The sequence below is a fragment of the Thamnophis sirtalis genome, unplaced genomic scaffold, assembly GCF_051295495.1.
Source record: "Thamnophis sirtalis isolate CommonGarterSnake01/CBP01778 unplaced genomic scaffold, rThaSir2_p1.2 scaffold_11, whole genome shotgun sequence".
NCBI classification, from domain to species: domain Eukaryota; kingdom Metazoa; phylum Chordata; class Lepidosauria; order Squamata; family Natricidae; genus Thamnophis; species Thamnophis sirtalis.
Window position 1 is genome coordinate 5,440,885 of NW_028261391.1, and position 18,701 is coordinate 5,459,585.

At 39.8% G+C, this 18,701-nt stretch overlaps 1 protein-coding gene across 1 annotated transcript; it reads right to left on the reverse strand.

Moving 5' to 3' along the window:
• Nucleotides 1-517: 517 nt before the first annotated feature.
• LOC148043465 (cytochrome P450 2J5-like) lies at nucleotides 518-17,203 on the reverse strand. Its single transcript, XM_087725107.1, has 9 exons — nucleotides 17,033-17,203; nucleotides 14,099-14,261; nucleotides 6,214-6,363; nucleotides 5,835-5,995; nucleotides 5,083-5,259; nucleotides 4,037-4,178; nucleotides 2,789-2,976; nucleotides 1,371-1,512; nucleotides 518-702 (listed from the first exon to the last, which is right to left on the reverse strand). Exons 1-9 carry the CDS (start codon nucleotides 17,201-17,203, stop codon nucleotides 518-520), a joined length of 1,479 nt encoding a protein of 492 aa, XP_087581233.1.
• Between the last annotated feature and the right edge of the window lie 1,498 nt (nucleotides 17,204-18,701).

The following is an 18,701-nucleotide window of genomic DNA, read 5'->3' on the forward strand; positions in this document are numbered from 1 at the left end:
GATGAAGCCCATAATTGGATCAAGTCTAAGTCCAAGCCTAAGTATAGGATGAAAACTGCATTGGTTGCTCTTGTGGATGTTCTGCACTGAGACATGGATGGCATACATTTTCTTCTTCTGTTAATTCTCTCAACATCATTCCAATCCTTCAAGCATGCTATCATGTTGAAGTCTGCAAATGGCTGGGGGACATGAAGTCTATAGGGAAAATTTAGTTAAAATGAATAAGATGCTAAAAATAAATGGAAAATAATATGTTTTATTGGCACCCAAAAGGAACCAATGATACAGTGCGATAAACTTAGTCGATACATTTTTCACCCACACCTTCCTAGGTTATGGTTGACCTTGTTGGGTATGTTGTGTGAACCGAGCAGTAGGTTGAAGAAGTTTCAATATTGAGTAAACAGAAGGAAAGGCAATATTAAGTGAATAAGTATATTGGAAACATTTATCATACCGTATAGCTACTATGTAACTAATTTTATGCGTTTTATGATGTTTATGGTGTTGAATCTTAAGATTGTAAGGGAATAGCACACAGTTTGTAAGGGTGTGGATGTGTCAGCACTTTTGCAACAGGTTCTTCATTGAGCTTTTTCACTCCTTCAGGCAACCGGAGGCTGAAGGCCCTCAACAAGCTGGTCAGAAAGATAAAGATCTCAATTCTTGCTAGCTGTTCTCCCACACAGGAACGTAGACCTGTGGATGAGGCAAAGCATGGATGAAGTGGATAATAATCTATTTTCCATGGTGTACACCATCACCAAGGAAATCTGAAAAGATTCATAACAGATGAAACAGATTTCCATGCTAACCCTGGTATCTTCTAGCAGATTGAATTCCTAGCTTTTTTCTCCCTTTTAGTTTGTCTAGTTTGTACTCGACAGTAGAAACTGTTAAAGGCAAAGTTATACATGCATGAAAAAAACTGATCTAGTCCTCTCTGTCCACCAACCTATTCCACCGTAATATAGATGGAGTAGATGGAGGAGGTATGGACAAAGTCTGTGGGAATTCCCTTTCACAAACCAAATACCTATTCGTGTTGTTATTTTTTTCTACATCTGTCTGTCTGGACAAAAGTTGGGCTAACAGTCTGCAAAACAGCCTTTCTTCATGTCCTCCTGAGAGTAATTGCTGCTGCAGCATTGGACTGCATTTGATTTCTTTTGCTCAGGGATTTACCTCTCGGTAAGATTACTATTCTTTTACACATCAAAGTTTATAGCCTAGGGGAACTTCAGACTCTCTTAGTTTTGAAATCAGAAGGAAGAAGGGTTCAAACTATTCAAACTTCGATGACCTCAGGGGTGGTAGTGCTGGGAATCTGCAAGTTAGAACCTGCTTTGGAATCATGGATGTAGTACCTATTCCAAATGACAGGAACTCTTCCGGTTCAATGAACTTCCCATCCTTATCTAAAAAGTGACTTGGGTTGAATTCTTCAGGGGTCTCCCATTGCTCAGGATCAAGAAGGACAGAGCGCAGGTCTGCGAGAATAATGGTCCCCTGTAAACAAAGAGATGATTAAACAGAGCAGTTTCATAGTTCCAACAGGTAAAAAAGTATAAACAATATTGATGAAGCTTTTGGTTTTTGCTTGCCTTTATGGACCCATATTTGTTCATTTCCAGAGCGGTTTCAGACAGCAGTCATCCCCAACTCTTTAGCTTCCTTCCTTCCATCCTTTCCATTAAAACTGAGAGCTGGGAGCATATTTATCACATGGGATTGCCCCGAGAAATGGACAAGAAACATGTCCACATATGACTACAATTCTGAACTTAACTTCAACCCTTTAATCTATTATCACAGAGGTGATATTTAGCCCGTTTTCACTGGTTTGCGTGACCCAGTGGTGGAAATTTGGCCTGGATCACCAGCCCGGTCAAGTCTATCCAGCACAGCAGGCAATTGGATGAGAGTGCGCAGCCAGCATGAAGAACAGGGAGGTGACACCACCAGCTTTTTCAGTGACCTCCAGTAGTTTTTGGTGGCCTCCAGCGAGCTGCCACTGCCAGGAAGTGGCTGGCAAAGAGGAGACGCTGGGAGGCTTCTTGCAGTTGCACTGAAAAAGAGGGCAAGCTCTCTTTTTCGATGCAACTGTAAAAAGCTTGCCAGCCACTTCACAGCAGTAGTGGATGGCTGGAGGCCACCAAAAACTACCGGAGGACAGCTTGCCTTCTGGAGTCAGGACCAGCCGCTTCAGGAGGAAGCTGAGCAGCCCGAACAAAGAGGCGGTGGTGGGGAAGGATGCAGGGCTAGGGCTGGGGCCACTGAAGGAGGGGAAAATGGATGACATGTGCGACGGGTGAAAGGAAGTTGGGGCAGCATGCAGGAGGAAGCCTTTCACAGATTAGGCCAGGCCTGGCCAGAAAATAGGTAGAGATAGGTAGAAATTCAATTTTCCCCTACCTTTTGTGGCTTGGTGGGGATCATGTGACTGAGTGGGTATTGCCATAAGTGACATCGAGTTGACCACGCCCACTCAGTCACATGACACACACACCCCACCTAGCGATGCCCACAGGAGTAAAAAAATTGAAATCCACCACTGTGATTATCATCATCCGAGAATAAATAGAAAATGCTTTTGGTTCTTTGGAATCTGAAAGGCATTTGGATTAAACCCATTATTCATCCCCCACAAGAGTTTGTTATTCTTCTTTTGTCAATTGTGCATGATTGCATTGGCAGTTTCTGAACAGAGAGCTTCTATCCCAGTGTCACATTATGATTTTCCTTCCGTGTTGGGCTACTGGTGTGCAGTGAACATGTTTCTCACCTTAGGAATGTGGTAACCCCTCATCTTCACATCCTTTGTACTTTCTCGGGGAAAGCCAGCTAACAAGACAAATTTGAATCGTTGCATTTCATGAATCACAGCATTGGTGTAGGGCAGCTTCTTCCGATCCTGATAGGAAATTGACCCCGAGAAGCCAAATACATCTTCAATTTCCCTCTGGACTTTCTCTAGAAAAGAAGAAAAGAAATGATGGAAATAGACACTTTCTTTGATTCATTCAGGCCTGTTGCCACCAATGTTCTTCAGGGAATCTGGCCTTCAACTTCAAATTATTATCTGGTTTGGTTTGGTTTGGTTTGGTTTAATAGATTTATATGCCTCCCTTCCCTGACCTCCGGTCCTTTCGACGCGCCTAAAAAGTTGGCTTTCTCAGCAAGCCAGCCTGGCCTGAACAAAACAAAATAAATTATTTGTTATTGTCAATTTATTTTTGCAAGTTGGCTTGCTTTATTTCCAATGTTCAACCCACGGAGAGATCCTGTCACAATCGGAAAAGGGGGAGAGTTGAGAGTCGATTGCAGTTTGGCTTCAACACAACCAGTCACGCTGGAAAGAAGAGCCTTCCTGGCTGGCCTCTCTCTGGGTCGCACCAGCTCCCCCCCCCCCGCCAGTGAGGGACACAGCAACAGTCCTCCCAAAACAGAAGCCCTGGAGTTCCCCCCTCTGGAGATGCTGGGAAAATGTCTCAAGGCTGCCTTTGAATTGGGGGGGTGGGGACCAAACCCACCTGCTCCGAGGAACATTTCGAATTTGTTTTTAAAAAATGTTATTGTTAATCTTAATTGGGTTTGTTTTGGATATTCTATTTAAATTTTTTAAATTTTTGTAATATGTGTTTTTTTAATGTTGTATGCCGCCCTGAGTCCTTGGGACAAGGGTGGCATATAAATCCAATAAACCAAACCAAATAAGAAATCTGAAAGCCAAGGGAGAGTACTACATTGAAATTGTTAAATGTTTCAGATTTGTACTGATTTCTAGTTTTTAGTTCCTCGATGAATATTTTATTGAGGATTCAAACAAGGCTCTATGTTTACTTACTTAGCATATGGCCGGATTTCCGCATGTACATTCTTTGCTTTCCTTTAATCCTGCTAAGTTCATTCTCCTGCTTATAGAATCAAGAATCTACATAGGAAAATTATTATGAGGAATAGATTTCAAATAATTCCTGGGTATTTTAAAACCTGAGAGTGACGCTTGTTCCATTAGCCATGTCTGTCTCACCTTGGATGTCAGGGTGATTGGTCAAGAGAAGCAGTGCCCACTTCAGAGTACCAAAGGTTGTGTCTATTCCAGCACCAAAAAAATCAAAAATACACTGAGCCAGGTTCTCTTCATCATAGGTAGAGTCAGGGTCATTCCTGGTCTGTTTAAAATAAAAAATGAAATTTACAATGAATTCTATGCAGCTTTTTTGTAATTACTTTTGTTTCTATGTCACAAGTTGATGCAGGAGAGCAATAATGAAAGTGGTAGATTCACAGTAAGATATTATCTTGAGAAACTGAATACTGCACAAGCCAGAAAAAGGGCTCTGAAAACATCTCCAGACCTGTCACATCCTGGGCATAAACTGTTTCATCTTCTTACCTCTAGATGACGCTGTAGGTCAGGGGTGTCAAACTCGATTTCATTGAGGGCCACATCAGGGTTGTGTTTGATTATGGGGGGCCAGGGTGGGTGTGGCCTGGGTGGGCCTGGCTAGCTTGATGTCACATGCTGGGGGCACCTATGGTGGCCTGAATGCTCTGCCAGAGGAAACAGGCTCCTGAGCTCAATTTTTGGCTGCGACAGCCTCCTGCAGCCCTTTGCCAGCAAAAATACAAAATTGTATTTTGCTTCTGGAAGTTTTTAAGATGTTCGATAGCCATTTGTCTGAAACGGTATAGGGCTTCCTGCCTAGGCAGAGGATTGGACTAGAAGACCTCCAAGGTCCCTTCCAACTCTGCTATTGTATTATTGTATAGTATTCATTTAAGTATGAATTAATCAAAAATTCCTTCATAATGGAGGGAATGGAATCTTCAGGAAAAAGAGGGGAAAAGAAATGATAGGCAGACATGAGAGGATGACAAACGAAAATAATTCCTATTTCCCCAGAGAATCTCCCTTGTCTAAGGAGAGTTCACGATTGCAAAGGTTCTAAATTCAGAAGAGAAGATAAATGAAAAAGAAAGAAAATCCAATTAAGACAATTTCAGTAACTCCTCCTGTTTCCTTATAGCGAGGAAGATTCCTTGCCCATGTATTGAACCACAGTAAACCCATACCTTCTCCATCTGTAGAAGATAGTAATCAATGAAATCTTGTGGCTCATGGAGAGATCTGGAGTCCTTGTGTTTCTTTATTTCTTGCTTTGCAAAGGAAGTGATCACCTCTACAGAAGCCAAGGCCTCCTTGTGAGGGCCTGGGAGGTAGCTCATTAATCGTGGGAACACAAAAAGCATCTAATAGAAATTGGAAAAGTTATTTATTTATAACCCACCACAATTAAAAAAGCAGCACAACAGTTATCCCCAGTTGTTCTCTGCAGCTCACAGTAATAGACAACACCTAATAACCAAAGAAAGCCATTGCAAGAACATTAAAACATGGCAATCAATGGTGGAACATCTTTTGCTAAAGCTATTGAAAAATGGGATGGGAAGCCAGATGCTGGTAATAACTGAAATGTGGGATTCATCCATAGGCAAAATCACTTTGGGGTAGCTTTTAATTCACCAGCCTAGAAACAGAGATACTCTGAGTTCTAGTCCCAACTCAAGCATTTGCTCAACTGTATAACACTGGGAGAGTTCTTATCTCAGCGCTGGGAAGTGGGCAATGGGAAACCACTCCCAAATCTTGACAAGGAAACTGCAAAGACTTGTCCAGGCTCTCACCTAGAGTCAAGACTGATTCAAGGACAGACATACCTACTGGACAATTTCCAAGGCTTCCTCCCTTCATTCCATTCATGATTCCATGGAATTACTGATGGAAAATAGGTTTTGGCAGAGCTTTAATATCGAACATGACTCACCACATGAAAAAAGCCACCAGAGAATTTCACAATATTTTCAAGAGCTTTAATTAATTTCTGGAAGTTCTCATCTTCGGGAGCAAATTGATGGCCAAAACTCAAAGCGCATATGACATTAGAAACTGCATTTACTACTGGAAACGAAGGGTCAAAAGGCTGTCCTGCAAACAAATTATGAAATATATATATTTCATAATGAATTTTTAAAGAACAGAAAAAGGGAAGGAAGGAAGGAAGGAAGGGACTTAGGAACTCTGTCAATTGTTTCAAAACTAAAAAGAATCAAATCAAATAATCTCTTTTTCTTTAATATACTCAGAATAGAAAAGATTTTGCCATTACCGCAAATTTCCCAAATTACCCATTACCCCAAAGAGACCTTTTGTTTGTCTGAACATCTCCACCAGTCTCTGAGCCACGTCTTCTATCTGATGCTCAATGCTTTTCTTCCCCAGGCCCAGCTTCCGCAGAGACGTGACGCCAATGTGACGCTGCTGTTTCCAGATGTGGCCATTGGAGAAAATAATTCCTGAAGGCATCAGCAGACAATGATAAATGATTCCTGACTACATTCATGTTTTTTAAAAAAACACAAGTCCATTACTTGCCAAATATCTCTTTGGATTTCAGATGGGAATACCAAACCTTTATGACATGTAGCCATTTTGTAAGATTCTGACTGTGCTGTTTTTTTTCTTATAAAAATATTTATTCCTTTTGGAAGTCACATGGACACTGGGGAGTGCATGTGGCATGGTGACCACAGATGCATTGTTTGTCAACCTTATGATGTTGTTACCTAGTTTGGGTCATGAAATGTCTGCAAAAAAAATACTAAGCCCAAATAGAACCAAGGACCCCTTAATCAAATTAATATTGTGTTTTTCTGGCAATAATTATGATATTTTAAATTGCTTTTATGAAAGCCAACAATAAATCAACAGACAGTTGAAAGAAAAGCTAAGTTTAAAGTAAAGAAGCTTAGTATCTTCTGAGCCAGAATGTGATAGTCTTTATCTGACCTATTAAAAAAAAGGGAAAAAAAGACCAATATTTTATTAAAAACAATGACTTCAAATTAAGGAGCTGAAAAATAATATATTTGAAGGAAAAGTGCAAGTAGAAAACAATGGAAGAAATGAAATAACACTGTGTTATTTTAGTATGTGTCACTAAATTAAGGAAATCTATATATATGAAAGTGAAATGTCACTCACACAACATCATGAAATCTCCAGAACTATTAAGCCTACAAAATTGAAATTTGGCATGTATGTTCCTTTTGCCTTCTAGGTGCTTGCTAAGAAAGGATTTTTCAAAATAACCACCAGATCATTAGTGTTTCTTATATTATTATTAACACAATAATAACAAACGTTATATGTTCTGCCCCCCCCTCACAACCTGAAAATAACTCTTTTCCAATTGCAACTTGGATGTGGCCAGTGTGTGACTCAACCGGCCTGACGGCTGAGAGTTTGGAGACGATCAATGGGGACAGCTGAGGGAGAGAGGGGGATTAGATAGGAGATGCCTCTGTGGGGGAAGCCTAAGGGAGAGAAAGGAATTGGAGAGGAGAAATATATGTGGGACAAGCCTGAGGGAGAGAAGGAGATAGAAGAGGATCAATGGGGCCAGCCTGAGGGAGAGAAGGGGGATAAGAGAAGAGAGGTCTCTATGGGGGAAGTCTGAAAAAGAGACGGGGGATAGGAGAGGACAGGAGTGGCCTCTAAGTTTGTTGATGCCCATTTGAGGGAAAATATTCTTAGAAAGGTTCATGGAAGAGATAAATCAGGATGATATAAAAGTGCCTTTTCAATTAAAATATAAGTAAATTATATTATTTATAAAGGATTCTAATTTCTGAGTGAGAAATTGCTTAAATGTAGAATTCACTAAAATTTTGGTTTCTTCTTAATCATATATTGATCAGAAAACGGGGGAGAAATTTCAACACATCAATAAATGCAAATTGTCTCCCTGCAATTAAGAAAACAGGCATCACCCTGGATCAGGCTTTGGCTGCAAGATGGCGAGAGGAACAAGCCAAAAGAGCAATCATGAAAAATAGCTTGAATTTGCATAATTATAATATGAGAAATACTAACTGCCCTGTTTCCCTGAAAATAAGGCCTATCTGGATAATATGCTCAATCAGGCTTTTGAGCGCATGTGCTAAAATAAGCCCTCCCCTGAAAATAAGCCCTCCTTTAAATTTGAAACACAGCAGCAGCCATGAGGTGACCATGCTCACCACCTCCTGCACCTCAAAAATAATAAGCCCTCCACGAAAATAAGGCCAAGTGCTTATTGTGAGAGTCAAAAGAAAACAAGTCCCTGGGGGCAGGGCTAGCTGCCAGCATGAATGGCTGCTTGAAGGGAGAGCTCCGTGGAGAGCAGCTGGATTTGGTGTCCAGAGAGGTTTCTGGAAAGATTTTTGTAAACTGAAGGTTTCCTGTAGGGAAGACTGAAGAGAAGGTTGGTTTGACACAACCATAGGATGGCAGTTCATGGTCTGTGCTTGAAATCTCCTTCATAACTCCGGGTGTTGAAGAGGGCGATCTGTTAAGGATGGCCCAGAGTGTTGACAGCAGTTCAAAGTAGGTGAGGATTTATTACAGAGAAGCTGCTGGAATCGTGAGTGGCTTAACAGTTCCTGATTTTGGTAGAAGGTATTTTTATTTCAAAATAGCTCAAGAGTTTAAGGGCTCAAGGAAGGAGTGGGGTGGTTGTTGTTTTTTTCACCCACCCACCCTTTATAGCGGCGAGAGGAATAGGCTGAGTGAAGGCTGGAGGCTATTTCTTCCTTTTCTCTGAACTGTCTGAGGAGCTGAATCTAAACAATTAGTTAAAACAACAAAGGCAGGCTGTAAATAACTCTGACTACATGGATGCCCTCAGGCGGAAATGAGTTAACTACTGAAGGTCTGAAGAAGAAGATATAAAAGCCAATTCATGGTAGTGTATCTCATCACATCTGTTTCTTGTTAGTCTGTATCTGGTTAGCTTGTGGAAGAATGACATCTATTGGTGAAATCTGGAATTCCCCCCCCCCTATGGTAAACCTTAAGAGAAAACATAATTTTTTGGTGACGTGATACCCCTTGGATAACAAGAGAGCTGACTGTTGGAGAATGCTGATGTTAATCTTTGGACATTACTGAAAGAAACAACCAGAGAGAGAGAAAGAAGATTTACTGGACCAAGGGCACCCAGAACATTTTCATATAATTACTTAACTCAGGAGGGTCACAAATAAGGTTGAACTTAAAGAATTGGAATAAATGTTATAATATTATCAATATATTGTTATTGCCATTGGTATTGTTGTTGCTATAAGATTATTAATTCCACCAATTTTTGATATTATTGGCATTAGTATTGATTAATCAAGGAGATGGTTTGATTACAATTTATTTAACTATAAGCTATTCACTCTTAGAATTTACTCTTAGGTTAATAGAATAGATTAATAGAAATATAGGAATATTGTAAGTGTGATGTGTGTGTGTGTGTGTGTGTGTGTGTGGTGATAAATTGATAAGTCTCTCTCATTCTCTTTCTATCCTATGATAGTTGTTTTCATATAATATACGAATCTATTGATATATAGAATATACCACCCCTTAATACTACTTAAAATTGATAATTGAGTAGAGGAAGAGGGAAGAGGAGAGGGAAAGGAAGGAGACGGAGAGGTAAGAAGGAAGAAAGTTACAAAGGAAGGAAGGAAGGAAGAAAGACAGAGAGAGAAAGAAAGAAGGACTGGAGAAAGTTACGAGGGAGAGAAGAAAGTGGGAGTTTTGGAAAATAACTAAATTAGGGATCCAATTCTTCCAAAAAAATGACAAGCACTACAAATCTAATGAAAATTGGCATGGGGAGGAAGCCAGCATCCCAGCCGTCTCTAGTGTCCACCAGCCCTTTGAACCAAAAATCTTCGGAGGATATGTTACAGAGAGAAAGATCCAATTCAACTAAGGAGCTTCAGATGATATTACAGACTATGCAGGAGGTAATGGCTAAAAATCATGAAGAACAAAAAAAGGATATTAGAGAAATAAGAAATGATACTGGAGAACTAAAGAAGATGCAGAAGATGGATGATAAATTTGAGAAGTTCCAGAAACAGATCAATAAACATGAACAAAAAATAAATGTAATAGAAGGAAGGTTGGAGAGTGAGGGGGGGAAATGGAGCAGCTGAGTTCTAGACTGATCCAGGCAAACAAAGAACTTGAGTTAACGGTCCTCACATTAGAATCAGAGAAAGCAGCCCAATTTCTATGGTTTCAGAAAGTAAAGGAAGAAAAAGGCGAGGCAGACCTTATGCAAAGGCTTTGGGAATAGGAAAGGATGAGATGGCAAGTGAGATCGATGAGACATATAGAATCCAGGCAAACTACGCCAAAAAGAACAATCTACCAAGAGAAGTCCATGTAAAGTTTGTTAAAAAATCAATACGTGATGAGGTGTTGAATAGAACAAGAGACGATCCGATAATACACAATAAATGACAACTAGCAGTCCTAAAACAGGTAGCAAAGAGAATCAAAGAATTAAGAAGGCCCTATCAATTTTTAACATCTGTCCTGAATAAACATGAAATTAACTTCAGATGGCTGATGCCAGAGGGCATACTGGTAACTTGGAGAGATAGAAGATTCAGAATAGACACGGTGGAACAAGCGGAAGATTTCTACAATAATCTTGTTGCGCAGGAGGATGAGGAAGACGAAGGAGAACAGCCAGGAGCAAGGATGCAAGGACTCAGGGCACAGATAAGAAGAGAAAAGGAACTAGTTGAGACAAGAAGGGAAAAAGAAGTTATTTTAGACAAAAAAGGGAAAGAACCAAAAGAAGTGAGAGAGATAAGGGCAACAAGAAGCACACGACCCAAATACACATAGAATCATGTCGGGAGAAATCAAGATTCTATCATTAAATATCAATGGCCTAAACTCACCCTAGAAAAGGAAAACAACCTTTAATAAACTAAAACATTTGAATTACAACATAATTGCAATGCAAGACATGCATATAACTAAAAGACAGATCCAGATCTTAGAATATCCCACATTGGGTAAACTTTACATGGCATTAACTGATCAAAAGAAAAGTTGGATAGCACTATTTGTTAAACACACGATCCAGACTAAACTAATTTATCATGATGAGGAAGGGAGAATATTAATTGTAGAAATAATGTTAAACAAAAAAAGGTGTCACTGGTTGTAATATATGCACCTAATGAAGGTCAGGAAATTTTTTATTATAGACTACATAGCATTATTAGAGAGATGGGAAATGAAAATGTTTATTTAATGGGTGATTTCAATGCTATAGTTGACCAGAAATGGGACTACAAAAGTGGAAAGAAGAGAAAAGGAGCTAGGAGAATTTTGCTGAGGTCATTCTTCCAAATGGCTAAAGAACTTAATATCTATGACGTATGGCAAGAAAGATTTCTAGAGGGAAAGCAATATATCTTCTACTCGAATAGACATAAATCCTGGTCAAGGTTAGATATGGTCTGGATGTCGACGGAGTTAATGTCGGAAGTGAAGGAGATAGACATAGAACCCAACTTATGGGCCGAAAGAGGTGAAGATACCATTATCATGGACAGAGGCTAATATTGTATTATTACCTAAGGTGGACACAGACTAGATGTTTATACAAAATTACAGACCAATCTCACTGTTAAATGCAGACTACAAAATTTTTGCTCTAATAATAGAACAGCTGAAAAAATTCCTTATATCATTCATCCACACAGATCAAAATGGATTCCTCCCCAGAAGAGAAATTAAAAGCAATATGAGAATTATCCTGAACATTCTTGAATATTATGAAGTGCATAATGAAAAACAGGTTGCATTATTTTTTCTGGATGCCCAAAAGGCATTCGATAATGTGAACTGGGAATTTTTACATCAACAATTGGAACACATGGAATTTGGGGATAAATTTATAAACACGATTAGAGCAATATACACAAATCAAAAAGCTAAAGTAATAATTAATGGTGAATTAACGCAAAGTGTAGCAATCCAGAATGGTACAAGACAAGGTTGTTCCTTATCCCCGCTGCTGTTTATATTAACCTTAGTAGTTTTAGCCAGGAATGTACGTAAAGAGGAATAAATAAAGGGTATCCAAACTGTCAAAAAAGTCAAATATCTTGGTATATATTTATCTGCGAGGTGTGTGACCATCAAAGAAGATAACTATACCAATTTGATCAATAAATCTAAGAAAGACTTAGAAAGGTGGAAAAACCTACAACTGTCCTTGATGGGTAGGATCGCAGTCATAAAAATGAATGCATTACCAAAATTTCTTTTCCTATTTCAGAATATTCCCATTAAATTAGAAAAAGGTTTTTTAAAAAATTTGAATCAACTGGTTTCGAAATTTATTTGGCAGGAAGAAAACCAAGAATAAAACTCAAGGCAATACAAGACACTAAGGAAAAAGGAGGATTTGGCGTACCAGAATGGGAACTTTATTATACTGCGGCCACTCTAACATGGCTAAGAGAATGGATAATGTTGAGAAATAAAAGATTACTCAAATTGGAAGGTCATGACCTCCAAGTAGGATGGCATGCCTTCCTTTGGTATGAAAAAGGACCTGCACATAAATATTTCAGTAGACATTATATCAGACAGTCCCTGTTATTAATATGGAACAAAATTAAACATGACCACTACACCAAAATACTCATTTGGCTATCTATGATGGAAGCATACATACATCCAAATTTAATTAATATGGAAAATATAGTTACATATAAAGAGTTATTGAACAGACGGGGGAGATTAAAACTAAATTAGAATTGACATCACAAGGTGTACAAGTAGAATGGTGGTCTTATTTACAGATTTGCACAGTCAAGATTTCCACAGGATAGGAAGAAGGAAGGTATTGCCAAAGACTACACAACATTAGATGAAATTTTGATACAGACAGAAAACAGGCTGATCAAAGTGTTGTATAGATTTTTGTTGGAATACAAGCTAAAGGAGGAGCATGTCAAAGAAACTATGGTCGCCTGGGCGAAAAATTTCGGTTACAATGTGGAATTGGCTAAGTGGGAAAAACTTTGGATACTTAATCAGAAACTAACAATGGCTATGGCGTATAAAGAAAATCTTTATAAGATGTTCTACAGATGGCATCTCCCTCCAGCACAGCTCTCCAAAATGTTTAAAAATCTGGCCCCAAATTGTTGGAAGTGTAAAAAAACACCAGGCACTTTTTATCATATGTGGTGGACGTGCAATGAGGCAAAAAAAAATATTGGAAAATGATTCAATCATGGTTAGAACAAATGGTGGGAGACCAAATTTTGTTTAAACCAGAAATTTTTCTCCTAGGTATAATACCGGAGGGGTTTAAGAAAGATACACTTTATTTAATTATACATGTACTAACTGTGGCGTGCATAACTTAGGCACAATACTGGAAAAAAGAAAATACATCATCAGAGCTAGATATAATCAGAAAAGTGTTGTCCTGTGCGGAAGCAGATAGGCTCACTCTTGAACTTAAAAATAAAGAGGAATCAGAATATTTGGAAGTCGGGAACAGATTTTATGACTGGTATAAGACAAAATGACAAAACTGGAACAAACTGTATATATTGTGATTGGACAGAAGGATTGATAATGTATTAAGTAGGCTAATTGTCAATGGTTGAAACTAGCTGTATATAATGTGAATGTATGGTCAGTTTGACTTTGCAGTACTGCATTGTTTTAAATGTAAAAATAATAAAAATATATTGGGGGAAAAAAGAAAACAAGACCCTGTCTTATTTTTGGGGAAACACGATATATAATTGTGTGAGGGGCCCTTGGTGCTCTCTGAGCTTGCTTGTTTTATTGCAGATGTTTCATTAGCCTAACTTGGCAACATCATCAATGGTAGAATATCTAAAGAAAAAAATTAATAAAAAACAATCATGCGTGCTTTTATGCATTACATAAAGAAGCATCAAATAATTACAAAAAGGAAATGCAATGTCTACATCAATTTATCAATGAAACGAAAGAAGATTGAATACAATGGAGATACACCATAATGTAGGGTAAAGCGTATTACAGCAATAGTTCTATTGCTTATCTCATAACTGTAAATCATTTTATTATCCATTACGTTCCCCCACACACAACACGTGCTATACATACAGTATTATCCCCACAAATTGCAACAGTGTGATAGTTATTTAAATACAATTCCTTATTATTTCTACTTACCCTGTCTATGCCCAACACCTGTCATGAAAGCATCCTCCGGTCGATAAGAGAATTCTTCTGGGAAACGGTCCATTCCTTCTTTCACAGTTTTGAACCCAGATAGCACTACAATAAGGTAATGTCCAACCCACATGGAGTATATATTTCCATATTCTTTTACATGCTATCAAGTGAATCAAAGTTGCAAAATATTACAATCATATAAATAAATTATTTACAGCTAAGATGCCATCAGTGTCTTCCCTAAATCCTCAATTCTAAGACCTTTCACCATATTCAATTGTCTGTTCTTTAGAAATTTATTTTCTCTCCCTAAGATTCTTGCAAAAACAACAGTCCATTTTGTTTTTCAGCACCTTCTTTTGCCTCCCCCCCTGCTTTTTTCAGCCATCAATTCCTGAACCATCCAACTAATAGTTATATTGACTGGACAGTTTATGCCAGTGATTGGGAATCTATGGCATGTGTGCCAGAGGTGGCATGCAGATATTCTCAGTCATCCAGGTTACGGATGTCCTAGAGATGCTTTTTCAAACGGCAACTGGACTTTGCTTTTCCTTGAAGCAGTGATGTGCGGTGATCTTCATGGTTGGTGAGGCAAGCGCGAAAGCCCCGCCGAAGCCCCACCACAGCATCCGCCATAGAGCGGGTCCTGGTCGGGGCAGGGCTTTAAAGTCCCGGCACCACATCTCTCCCGGCCGAGCTCTTCACTCTCGCTCTTCATCTTGATGATGTCACTGCAGCTGCCAGGTGCAGACGGACAGAGGTAGCCAGAGCAGTGCCGAAGCGGTCTGGGCGGGCGAAACAGCGAGTGAGTGAGCGATGGGGGAATCAGGCAGCCTGAACTCTGCTCGCTTGCTCGCTGGGAGGCTCAGAGAAGAGCGCGAAGTCCAGCAAACACAGGAATGTAATAATGAATGCAAGGGGAGCAAAGGAAACCGCCTGGATCTCCGCTCCCTGCCTCACCTGTCTGGAGCCGCCGAAAATTTTAGATTCTGGTGGCGGTGCTGGTTTCCCGCCACTTTGGCTTCCCTAAAAGATGACTCCGCATTCTCCCTTTCCTTTGCCCCTCCTCTCTTCAAAAGCCCCCCCCCCCCGCAACAGCTATATTCATGGCCAGCCCGGAAGGTATGCTGGCACTTTAAAGTGCATGCCGCCTCGGCCCGTCATAGAGTGAAACATCTCCTGGTTTGTGGCCAGGAGGCACGCTGGCACTTTAAAGTGCATGCCGCTGCCCGGGCCATACAGCGGGATGGCGGCATGCACTTTAAAGTGCCAGCGTGCCTCCCGGCAACAAACCAGGACATGTTTCGCTCTATGGTGCGATGAAGTGGCATGGCTTTAAAAAATAAAAATAAATGTGCCAGCCTGCACGCCAGCAGAGGTGGGTAAACACAGACACACACACACACACACACACAAAATAAAAACAAATTACAATTACTTACATTACAAATAATTTTGAATCCCCCCCTCCCTCCATCCGATCCACGTATCTTTTCCAGCTGTGGATTTCAACTCTCCTCTTGTCCGCCCGCCATGATGAAAGTGTAAAAAAATTAAATAAAAAAGCAACTTATTTAGGCAAGGCTGCAAGGCATTATTTGCTGCTCCCAGAACAGGAGGCGGGATAATCACATGCCTCCTTTGCATAAGGAATTTTTCACTTTTTAACCCTTGCTTAACTCTGAGCTAGGGTTAAAAGGTGAAAAATTCCTTATGCAAAGGAGGCCCATCGTTCTCTCGCCTTCCCCTACAGTTAGCACTAAGCAGACTCAGAGTCACTGTGACTTGGAGTCTGGCAGCAACTACCTTGGCCTTTTTAATTATTTTAAAATTTCTTTTCTTTTCCTCATGAGACTGGTGAGGCCCCGCCCCCCGTGCCTCCAGTGACTGCACGTCCCTGCCTTGAAAACATTTTGCTTCTCATTTGAGAATCTTCTTCAGTTCCCCCTGGATGATCACATTCTTAGACATGAAGAAAAATACATGGTTAAATTAGCCATTAGCCAAGTCTAGAAGGAGATAATGAGGTTTTCAGCATGATTCTGCTAATATTTTTCAAATCACTAATCTGGTAAGCTGTTAACTGTCTTCTCTCAGACCAAGAAGAGAAAGGGAATGAGCTTTTCTCTCTCCAACTGAAACATTTCTCCAAGAATGCATGTCTTGGTTGGAAGACAAACAACATTCCCAGCTCATAAATTGTGCCCCCCCTTTTTTGATGAAAAAGTGGAACCTGGAAGAAGAATGTAACTTTCATTATCTAGAAAAAGGGTTTTTTTTCAACTAGACTTAGCACACAATGCCTAATTATGCAAGTGACTAATATTTGAGGAATATTACTAGAGTATGGTAATTCCACCAATAGGGTTGCCCAACTGATTCTCCCCATTACACACAGTTTCTTGAAAACTACTTCTGAACATTAAAAAGTTAGGTATCTTACACTCCTAAGAGCATTGGTGCAGGAAAACCTGCCAGATGTAGAGAGGTGCTTCAATTAAATTGCATAACTGCCAATATCTAGGTCATACTATACCAGATACCAAGCACATATTTCATGTCTGTACATGAAATATATTTCTATTGCTTCCTTCTCCAACCAGCTGCATATAATCATTATCTTTGAATTCGTTCCATTAGCAAACATTTCTTAGTAAAATTGAACTAGAGTCTGCCTTCTAAAATACCACTCCACCTCTGTGAAGTTTCTTTCACATTCTGCTCTGTGAAATGTTGGTGACCAGGTCTCCGCTTGAATATTCTGGCTCAATGAGGAACATAACTAATCAAGCGTCATGACTAGCACTTAAATTCCTCATCATGAAGGAATATTTCACTAGCTTAATACATTTGTTTATAGTGATGATGCAAAGAAAACAATTGATTGTTATTTTGTATAAGACTGGATCATTGTTTATAATGAAATACCTTACGGAAGTAATCTTTGCGAAGCCAAAGCCCGTAAGCCCACAAGGTCCCAATGATTGGTAGAGCCAAAGGACCCGGAGGCAAATGTCTTCGGGACCAGAGTTGCCTCAGGAAGAAGAGAATCAGCAGAGCAAGCAGCAAAACGAACAGAAATGTCCCCATCGCCATCATTCTCCTGCTGCTTCTATGTTTCACTGATGGGAAAAGATTGGCAACATGTATTTTAATACTCTGTCTAATGAGCGTTCATACTTTGTGAGCAAGATGTTATCTTGCACATATAATGATTATGCCATAATGTTGCAGTGCTTTAAGGACAAGGAAGGACCAAATTACAGGTAGAGAGATTAAGTGTTTTGAAATACCTGTCTAAAAAGGATCTCACCATACAAGCTGCCTTATCCATGTGTACAACTGAAAATAACTGATCCATACTACAAACCTTAGCAGGAACAATTGCCCAGTTCTGAAGCATCATGAGACCTATTAGTGTAGTGCTTAGAATGCAGTATTGCAGGCAAACTCTGCCCACAGCCTGAGTTCAATCCAACAGGACTCCAGGATGACTCAGCCTGTTACGTTAATGATGATTTAACAGCTGATCAATGGTTGTAAGGCGGTAAACCGATATGATGCATTGAGAATGAGTCTATGTTATAGTTGAAGATTGATTGATTGCCTGGTTTTGCCTGTGTGTGTGTGTGTGTGTGTGTTTGTGTGTGTGTTTGTGTGTTTGTTTGTGTGTGTGCCTTGTAGATAAACCACTGTTTGAAATACACAACCTCTGTGTACTTTAATTTTGCTCCTGGGTTATCTCAAAATAGCAGCGACACTGTGTGGACACTCTGACACAAGTGAGCTGCTCGGAAGATAGCCAGAAACTACCGGCATCTGGAGGATTCTCGTGAAAGGAAGCTGAGCCTTGCTGGGGATTCCCACCAAGGTGCAAGCATAGGTGAGCAAAGTAGAAACTGAGCAGGCAGCATGTGGATGGAGGCCCCAAGGAAAACCAGAGAGGGGGAATGGCATGTTCCCATACCTGGCCAAGGTGAACAGCAAGTGGTAGAGGCTCCAGGGCCTCAGGGAATGGCATGTCCCTGGGCACCGAGTCCAATCCAAGGTGAAGGGTGAGTGGAAAGCATGCTTACCTTTGGTGAACAGAGCAGGTGAGGCATGAAGGTGAGGCAAGGTGATTAGCTGGGCCATGTGGCTAAGGCAAAATATATAGGATGGGGGTGGGCAGGGTGGGTTCAAAACTCTGGAAAGGAGCTGAAAAGAGAATCCTTTTTTAACTATAATAATAATAAGGAAATGTTAATGGATAAGTAGAAATGTTAACATCTCGTAGATTGTCTTAGATTTTAAATGTTTATTTTCTTAAAACGTAATTAACTACGATAATAATAATGAAGTGATAACCTTAATTAGTAAAATAAACGGGATATAAATTGTAATCTGGGACTTAGGGAAAAGACCTATAAAGCTTATTAATAAATTTCTCTTTAGAGCTGGTTATAAAGGTATAATCTCTTTTGGGCCTGAGGAGAGGTGAGATAAATAATAAATAATTTTTAGTTAACTACAATAATAACAAGGAAATGTTAATGGATAATATATAATGATAAATACAGGTGTGTTGTACTAGTAAAAGAAAATTGGACAGAAGCGT